This window comes from Passer domesticus, chromosome 24 (genome assembly GCF_036417665.1).
Source record: "Passer domesticus isolate bPasDom1 chromosome 24, bPasDom1.hap1, whole genome shotgun sequence".
Lineage (NCBI taxonomy): Eukaryota > Metazoa > Chordata > Aves > Passeriformes > Passeridae > Passer > Passer domesticus.
Genome location: NC_087497.1, coordinates 6659351 through 6668651, shown reverse-complemented (window position 1 = coordinate 6668651; position 9301 = coordinate 6659351). Strand labels below are relative to the sequence as shown.

General features: G+C 54.1%; 1 protein-coding gene across 4 annotated transcripts; it reads right to left on the bottom strand.

Annotated features, from left to right (window-relative positions):
• Positions 1-1798: 1798 nt before the first annotated feature.
• AK2 (adenylate kinase 2) lies at positions 1799-8657 on the bottom strand. 4 transcript variants are annotated; one of them, XM_064398221.1, is made up of 7 exons: positions 8498-8656; positions 8045-8170; positions 6115-6225; positions 5930-6024; positions 5301-5373; positions 4562-4757; positions 1799-2615 (listed from the first exon to the last, which is right to left on the bottom strand). In XM_064398221.1, exons 1-7 carry the CDS (start codon positions 8609-8611, stop codon positions 2608-2610), a joined length of 723 nt encoding a protein of 240 aa, XP_064254291.1. In that variant the 5' UTR covers positions 8612-8656; the 3' UTR covers positions 1799-2607. The 4 variants fall into 4 exon arrangements, with proteins under 4 accessions (XP_064254291.1, XP_064254289.1, XP_064254293.1 ...); XM_064398223.1 differs by lacking the exon at positions 1799-2615 and adding an exon at positions 5018-5175 and having other exon boundaries at positions 4592-4757; positions 8498-8657; XM_064398219.1 differs by lacking the exon at positions 1799-2615 and having other exon boundaries at positions 3701-4757; positions 8498-8657.
• Positions 8658-9301: the final 644 nt, after the last annotated feature.

Sequence of the window (9301 nt, the reverse complement as noted above, 5' to 3'; positions counted from 1 at the left end):
AGGCTCTCCCCTTACCCGCAGCAGTTCCACCCGTGCCCCCGGAGCTCTTCCCACCTCCCCACTCCCTCCGCGGCTCGAGCCCAGGCAGTTCTTTGTTCCTCAGCCCCACGTGCTGGCTCCTTCAGCGCTGTGCACATGAGCACCATGATGGCACCACGTCCCCACAGACACCCCTGCAGGCTGCTCTCGCCCCCACATCAAGGTCAGCGGTCAGGTTATTGATCAGAAACTGAAGCCCTGCTCCAAACCAGACCATCAGGAGTCGCTGGGCTCATTGCCACTAACCACAAATCCACAGTGAAAGGCTTTCCTGCAATCCCTGTCACCAGTGGTTTCACTGGGAAGGGAGAAGGGCAGATACATTTTTAGGACTGCAGCACATTTTTAATGGAAAGAGATGGCCCAGGGCTTTCATCCCTCCCCCCATTCAAGATGCTGTTTCTTTTCAGCAGAAATATTGCTGCATTAGAGAACAGGTCACTTCCTCTATCAGTGAGAATTCAGTGTCCTATTTGATGCTGGTCCTTGTGCTATAAATAGGAATTTTCCCCTTTTATAGTTGCTGAATAATTGTGTGTATGAAATATGAACACAGTTTTCAAAAGAGTGCCTGATAAGCAGCTTGCTGGAACGAAATGGTTGAGCAGAAGGAATTTACAGCACCTGCAGAGCATCGTGTGCTGTGGAAAACATTCAAGGTCAGCCTGAGAGAGACAGGTCACAGCACAGATCCAGCTCAGAGGAGCCAGGCTTGAGCTCAGACTCCCCACTGCAGGCTCCCCACAGCTCCCCAGCAATCCATTTCATGCTCCACACTCAGGTAAGGATCAAACAGAGGCAGCCCAGCTCAGAGGAGCCAAAACTCCTCCATCCCACAGAGCAGAAAGCCAGGAGGAGCAGGCAGAACAGGTTTTTAAAACAACAGCCGAGGACACAATCCAGACAAGGAGGAAGAGCACAGTTTAACATCCACCATCAAAAGGGACAGGGGAAGAACACCACAAAGGCCAGAGAGGCACAAGAATGGAAATGGGAGGTTCAGAGAGGTGATGAAAACACCTGAGCACAGAGCCAGAATGGCAGAGGGGCAGGAGAGCCCAATTATGCTGAAAAACCAATGATTTCTGCAGGAAATGGGCACAAGCAGCTCAGCCTTTTCTTGTGCCTGGACACATGCAGGGCTGCAAGAATCGTGGATAAACAACAAACCTCCATCAGTCCATCAGGAACAGCCTCCTCTGGGGAACAGAGGGTCAGAGTCCCTGTGGAGGCAGGAGAGAGAGAGGCCAGGAAATGCTCTCATTCCCTGCATTAGCACAGGATTTTCCCTGTGAATTCAGGGAGAGGAAAGGATGCAGCAAAGCATGAAAGGCAGAAACAGAAGACACAATAATGTGGCTTCCAGTTGCTGCAGGAAGAGAGAAGGAAATAACATCAGCTCCTCCACACACTGGAGAGTCAAAGGGAGGAGGAAAAAAGGGATTACATCAGTTGAAATGCTGCAAGGAGCTCTGGACAGAGAGGATACACAGGGGCTCGGTGCTTTCAGCCTCACACAGGAAGAAACAGGAGAGAGAACCAGCAAAAAAACCACCATTGCTATGGTGATCTAAAGCATTGGACACACTCAGCAAGGAGAAGAGATAAAAAGAATTACAAGCCACATTTCCAGCTGCACAGAACATCCTTGAGATAGGATCAGGCCCCAGGATCCACCCAGCTCAATTGTTAGTTGATGCTGTCATCTGCCTCCTCATCCTCCACGCTGTCTGCAGGTCAAAGAGGACACAGCACCAGATACAAATGTAAAGGGGTTATTTTATTATTGATTCAGAGGTTAGACAAGGCACCATTTGATCTAAAAAGAAATGCAAAAAAAACCCCTCAATTAAGTGTTATTTTTGCAGGCAATTAAGAAAAGTCTCTTTTGCATTTCTTCAGCATTGTGTGAATTCCAGCTTGGTCATGATCACAGAAAAGCCACCCCATTCCCAAGTAAGGCAGGTTTGGACCAGAGCCACAGCCCCTCTGTTCAGCAGCAGAGAATCCTTGAGAAGTCTTTATGCCAGGGTTTAGGAATGCAGCAGAACAAGAAAAACAGAACTTCCAGGAAAAGACCATGGCATCTCTTTTTCCTTTCCATTTCACACACGATGAATCATTTGTTCGTTTTGGTCCTCGCTGATAGGAAACAACTTTAGAAAAAAAATCACAGCAAACCTTTCAGTGGCCCCAGAGTACCAAGAGCCCATGAGACAAGCCCTGAAAGTCCTGGAGAAGCCTGGAGTAACACCTAGCCCTGCCCTCCAACAGGTCAAGGACCTGCAGCTGATCACTGAGAGATGTTTCCCTCTCCACAATTGTTTTACCTCCACAAACATGATTTCTAAGGAGAAGGCTGCCTCCTCTTCACAATGATTCTGCCAAATAAGAAATCCAACCAAAACCCAACCAAATCAGCCCCCCAACCCCTTGTTTAGCACCTCCTTCCCCCCCTCCCAGCAATCATACCCCCCTCCCAGCTGCCCTCCCTGCACCCAGGGAAGGGCTGCAATGGGTGATGTAGCAGTGTGCAGCGTTTGGTGGTGTCTCATCTGCTTGATGGAGTCACTCAGCTGGAATAAATGGGAACAGAGAGAAAAAAAAATATTTAGGGAAAAACAAACAAACAAAATTAAGCATGGTTTATGGTAAAAAAAAAAAAAAAAGAAGAAAAAAAGGCTGGTGAGCTGGATGTGAAGAGAGCACAAGGGAAGAAAGGAATGAAGAGTGGGGGAACATCTTGCTCTTGCTGTAGAGTAAAACCTTGACCAAATCCAGGGATGCCAACTGGCTGGGAACCCTTCCCAGAGTGTAGGGGGCTGCAGCTCTCCCTTTGGCTCTCAAAATAAAAGCTGCTTCCACACGACTTCTTTAGTCACCAAGATGCCAGGGCAGCTGTAACCCACACACTTTCCCACTCCCTGGGGCACAGCACTCTTATCCTAAATGCTATCCCAAGCTCCCAGCACACCAGCTCCAGGTTATCCTTCCCCAGGAAACCCAGAGGCAGAGCAAGGGCTGTCTGGGAGTCCCAGGGGACAAGAGGCTGCTGGCAAAACCAGCCCTGTTTACTGCCAGAGCCTTTCTCCTCAGTCACGTGCTTTCTAGAGCAGCAAGCCCACTGCTTTTGGTTTCCAGTTTGCTGGATGGGAAGAGGTTCTGTCCTGGAAAGGATGTGTGAGGACAGAGAGGGGATTGTCAGGCAAAAGAGAAATTATCGAGGAAAAGAGCAAGGGATTCCTGAGGATTAAACATCTGCTCTGGCCACAGAGCTCACAGCAGCTCAGTGCACAGGATGGAGTGGGCCATCCCCAGAGAGAGAAAGAGGAGGATACTCAGTAACACTCAATCCGTAAACACACATGGAATGCCAAAGGACAAAGTTTCATCTGGGCCAATCCATATTTACAAGCAGGGTCCTCTAGGAAGGGCTGGAATCCCTCATGGCCAAAGGTCAGTGCCAGCCCTGCAGTGTCACCACACAGCAGCACAATGCCCTGGAAAGGCTCTGAGCACACACAGTGTCCTCAAACACAGCCTGACAGAGCTGCTGGGTTTGCTCAAGAAACAGGAACATTTCCATGAGCTCAAGGTCGTTAGCTCAAGGGCACATGGAGCCAGTGGTTAATAACGCTGTCTCTCGAGCCTTGAGAAATCATTTGTTTTGCAATAAGGCTTTATTATATTTAGGCTTTGGGATCAGGAGAAGCTCAACGCATCTTCCTCTCCTTGGTCAAAACCAAGGCAAGAGTAAAGAATTAAAACCCAAGTCCTTTTCTTATCCTCAGGACATCCCAAGCTGCCACAGAGTAACTGTCAGACTCTGACCACAGATTGCACATTAAAAAGAAGCACCTCACTAATTTGCTATAAATCCCACAAATAAATAAAGGTTGAAACCCCCCACCTTCTTTCTGCCCACCAAATGCCATCAGAACAGGAACCTGCTACCCCACAGGGAATAAAACACACACAAGGAGAACACATCATCCCCCAGCCCCGAGCAGCAGCCAGGCTGTCCCTCAGGCTGCTCCCACACACAGAGCAACCCAGGTTTCCATCCTGCAGCTTCCCATCTCCTGGGAAATCCTTCCCCCACATCCCCAGCCTTCTCCAAGGCCCCTGTGGGGTAGCTGGGAGGAGCTGGAAGTACAGTTCCTTTCAGACAGGAGCATTTTAGGATGAAACAAAAGCTTTTTGAGCCAAAGGAGTGCAGAGCCCATTTCGGGCAGCTGGAGCCTGGGCTCGCTGCGGCCTCTAGAGGCCGAACTCCCAACATCTACACGCAGACTGACGTTCACATACAGCCACATCGAGACCGTTAACAGCTCGTTTAATTAAATCAGAGAATTAGCACAGCCCTGCCTTGGGCTGCACCACCTCATTCCTTCCCCTTCTACTCTGCTCAGCTCTTCAACCTCCTTGACCCCAGAGAGACAGAGACAGAGAAAGAGAGAGGGAAAAAAAAAAAAGGAGAACTCCATCCTGGAGTTTTAAATGAACATAACCAGGTCTTTACATGTTGCTTTCGTGAAGGCTGCCAGGATGCTGGCAAACACCACGTCGGGGGACTGGGAGGCATCCACGGCCGTATGGATCCCTCTCTTGCTGTAGTAGGACACCAGGGGGGAGGTCTGGCTGTGGTAGGCCTTCAGGCGCGTTTTCAGGGCCGTTTCGTTATCGTCCGAGCGGCGGATCAGCGGCTCTCCGGTGACCTGGGAGAAGCAAGGGGACAGTCTCCAGCGAGCTGCAGCCTGCCACGCTCCCCCCTTCTCCCCTCCTCCTCCAGGGTGGTGCTGCAGAGGAGATGGAGCAAACCCGGGCAGCCAGAACAAGTCCCAGAGCAGTCGCTGAAGAGAGAAGGGCTCAGCACCGTGGTCTTTTTCCCCTCACACCACTCTGCTTGCTAAAAGGAGCCTCGAGACCAGGCACCAGCTACAGCTGCTCCCCAGGATGGAAACCAGTCACAACCCACCGCAACTTGAGCTGTGGACAGAGTCCAACAAGTTCAGAGGTTGGCAGAGCCTGGGCCAGCTCTGCAGACTGGCCATGCCCTTCATCCAATCCATCCATCCCTCCAGGCCTCGCTCCCCGCAGTGCCGTCGGCTCAGGCTGCCCAAGCAGCTCCCCAGGCTCCCCAGAAAGCCAGGACAAGAAGGTACAAGAGAAGGAAAGAAATGAGTTTTTTCCAGGGAGAGACTGCAAAGCATCAGCTAAACCCAAAGCAAGGGAAGCTGCAGCCTTGGGAGCTCACATACATCGTCCTTCATGTGCTCTTTCGGGGGTCTGAACTCCTCGTGGTACGAGCGGCCACTCGCTGGGTGAATCAGCCTGAGACAGAAAAGAAGTGTCAGCAAAGCAGCTGCTCAGGACAAGATCTCCTGAACCTGCCACTCATCAGCACAGAAACATCTGCCACAGCAACCCATGAGCCTTTCACTTGTAAGAAAACTCTCTTCAGTTATTTCTGTACCAAGGGCCTCTTCAGTTTGGAAAAGCAGCTGTGCTGGGAGATGGAGAAGGGGAGCTTTACATCCTGCTCTGTTGGGAAAGGGGTCTGGAAAACAGTGCAAGAGAACACACTCCTGACCCTGGAGGAAGTTTACTGGTGCCCAGATGCATTCAGTGTCCTGGGTAAGGCAGCAATAACAGTTTTGGAGAAGGAGGGACTTACAGAGTGAGCTGAGATTTCCTATAGAAGTCCCTGATTTGTAGGGCAAGGAAGGTGCTCTGCTCAAGGCTGGCCCAGGCACAGAGCAGAAACAGAGACCAGCAGCAGAGCCAGCCTTGAGCACCACAAGGACAACCTGGGATCTGAAATGAGGATGCTCTTCCACGGACTAGGAAATCCCAGGCCATGCACTGGGCCCGGGGAGAGGGGGATTACCGTCCCGTGATCCTCCGGATCAGCAACGAGTCGGGGATGCTGAACTCGATGACGGAGTCGAGCTTCTCCCTCCTCTTCTCCAGGAGCTCATCCAGCTGCAACAGCAAACAGCCACCTCAGAGGGGCTGGGGGAGCAGGGAGCCCTGGCTTTGAGGGAGGGGGTGCTGGAGCAGGGGCTCCCATACCATCTCTGCCTGTTTCACTGTGCGTGGGAAGCCGTCCAGGAGGAAGCCGTTCTTGCAGGGAGGGGAGTCCAGGTTGTTCTCAATCAGCTCCACCACCATCTCATCACTCACCTGCAGAGATGAGACAGGGATGCTGTCAGGAAGGACACCCTGAATTTACACACGGCTGCCGCCCATCTGGACAGGGTGGGATTTTTAGAGCTGTCCTGTGCAGGGCCAAGGGTTGGGCTCAATAACTGTTGTGCATCCCTTCTAATTCTTGTGTGTCAGGACATTCTGTGATTCCATAATTCGTGTCAACGCTCAGGCTGCCTGTTCAGACCTGCCCACATCAGGGCAGCACTCCCTGCAATACCAGGGCATAGGCAATGCCACATTTCACTCCAGGGACACCCGGCCTCCGCAGGGACTTGGACCAGCACTGTAACCTCACTGTTACAAAGGTTGCTGTATTGCAAGGAAGGCTGACAGCTCAACTCCTCAGATTATTATTTTTTTTAACCAATTCACAATACAAAGTATCAACACAAGCTTGATTTCCTGTTACTTTGTACCTTCACCTACACATCCAACTCAGGAGGCAGGCCTGGGCAGGAAGGGCAGAGCAGGCGAGTTGCTCATTGACTCCCATAAACCTCATAGGAAGGGAAAAGCCCAAGAGCTGCTGACAAGCTCTGGCTTCACTGGATAGTTTTTCCCCATCTAACACTCTCAGCATTCCACTGGGATTAGTGCCTTTCCCACACTGCAGCACTCACAGATGCTGCAGCCCCAACAAGAGCTGCTTCTTTGGGAGCAGCTCTCCTCAGCAGAGCTGCTTTCTCCAGCACACACAGCTGGGACCCAGCAGGATTGGGCACCAGGCTGTCACAACGCACAGACAACAACCCTGCAGGCAGGGGAAGTAAACAACAAGTCACTTCTGTGCCTTCCTGATCACACCCTTTGGAGAAAAAAAGGCCCTGAGCATAAAGGCCATGCTGAAATTCTGCGTGCTCCCAGCTGAGTTATCAGAGAGCTGCGGGATGTGCCCGTGGAGCTGCCTGCCACACACAAACACACGTGGCAGACACCACCAGCCTGGCCAGATAACGTCCCTATCTTTCATAACCAGCTGGGAATTGCAGGCTCGGTGTTGCAATGAGCTCTGAGCAGAAGGGAGATAAGGCTGCTCTCCCCATCTGGGGCCTGCAGATCCTCCCCGGGGTGTTACGAGCCCGTGGCAGCCACAGGGATGCTGAGATCTGCCCCACACTGGGGCAAGTCACTGCAATTTGTGGTCCCTCGAGTTTCCCTGAGATACTTCAGTCGTTAGGATGAGATAATGAGACCCTCAGAAAATGAATGTCAGAGATTCTAACTCATGTCCCTTGAGAATCCAAAGTGTCTCTCTTACACAGCAGCTGCTCTAACTACCACAGCAACATCTTTAGGTCTATTTTCACCCATTTTTACCTCACAGTTACAGGTGAATCGAGCTTCTGCAAGAGCTGGGATGTAGATGAACCCTCTGAAGTGATACCTGGAGCTCAGGTATCAAGTGAAAAGACAGGAGCCACAAAGCACGGCTGTAACATCCTGCAGCTCCAGGGACACACTGTGACCTCAGTGTTCAGGAGCCAGAAAATTACAGCCAGAAAATTACCAGCCAGAAAATTACCAGCCAGACTGCACCCCCTAAAAGATAAAAACAACCCAGGGCCACAGGCTGCTGGTAAGCAAACAGTAATTTTGAAGAGGAATGATGTTTGTATAGGATGCTTCTCCTGCAGGGTGACAAAAGGAAAGCCCCCACCCCGTCCCTACCTTCACCCTGCAATCTGCATTCCTACACTAATTAGAGAATTCTAATTAGGAGATGGATTTTGTCTGCTCCCATTCCAGATGCTGCCAGCCCGTGTCCCCTCCCAGCCCGCTCCCCGTGACCCACCAGCTTCCCCGAATCCATCGTCTCCTTGAGCCGCTTGCCCAGCTCGGAGCCCGAGGCCACCATGGCCCGCAGCATGTCGCCGGTAGCCAGGTGGCACACGCAGTAGGTCTCGGCCAGCTTCGGGGCCTGCGGGAGAGGACAGAGCTGAGCGCGGCCTGGCGGGCGGAGGATGCCCGGCCCGGCGGGGCCCCGTCCCCTTGTCGCTGACCGGCCAGCACGTGGCAGGGCCCGGCACGGAGCCTCGCCGGCTCCGGGACAAAGGGACCGGCGACAAAGGGGGCCCCTGGAGGCGGGACGCGGCCGAGCGGCCGCGGGAGGGCGAGCCGGGGCCGCACCGGCACCGCGCACCGCGCTCCCTCACGGGCCGCCCGAGGCCGGACACCCGCGCCGCTGCACGCCGAGCGCCGGGACAGCCGGGCGGGCCGGCCCCGCGGCCGCTCGCATCGCCCTCACCTGCGTGCCCTTGCCCGCGCCGGGCGGGCCCAGCAGCACGGCGCGGATGCCGTGGCGGATCCCCGCGGCCGGGGCCTGCCCGCGGCCCGGGCCCGCCTGCGCGCTCGGAGCCATGGCCGCCGCCGACTGCGCGCCCGCCCGCGCCTCGTGGGCGGGGCCAGCGCCGCGGGGCGGGGCCATGCAAATCAGGGGCGGTAATATGCAAACAGCACCGCTTGTTTAACATAGAGTGGGCGGGGTTATGAGGGGGTGGGCGTGGCTATGCGGTGTGGGCGGGGCTCGGGGTGTCGCTGGTGTCGCCGCTCTTGTCCCTCGCTGTCCCCGAGTCCTGGCCCTGCTGAGGCTCTGGGTCACCCCGCCCAGGAGGACACTGGGCTGCTGGGACACGGCCAGAGGAGGCTGGAGCACCAGTCTGATGGGAGCGGCTGGGGGAGCTGGGGGCTGAGCCGGGAGGAAAGGAGGTTCAGGGAGCTGAGCGGGGAGAAAAGGAGGTTCAGGGATTTGAGGTGGCTGAGCCAGGAGAAAAGGAGGTTCAGGGAGCTGAGGGCTGAGCCAGGAGAAAAGGAGGTTCAGGGAGCTGGGGGCTGAGCCAGGAGAAAAGGAGGTTCAGGGAGCTGGGGGGCTGAGCCAGGAGAAAAGGAGGTTCAGGGAGCTGAGCGGGGAGAAAAGGAGGTTCAGGGGTGACCTTTTCTCTCTGCATTTACCTGGAAGGAGTTTGGAGCCAGGCGGGGCAGGGCTTGCCTCCCAGGCAGCCTGTGGCAGGGCAAGAGGACACAGTGTTAAGCCACGCAAGGGGACAAGGTT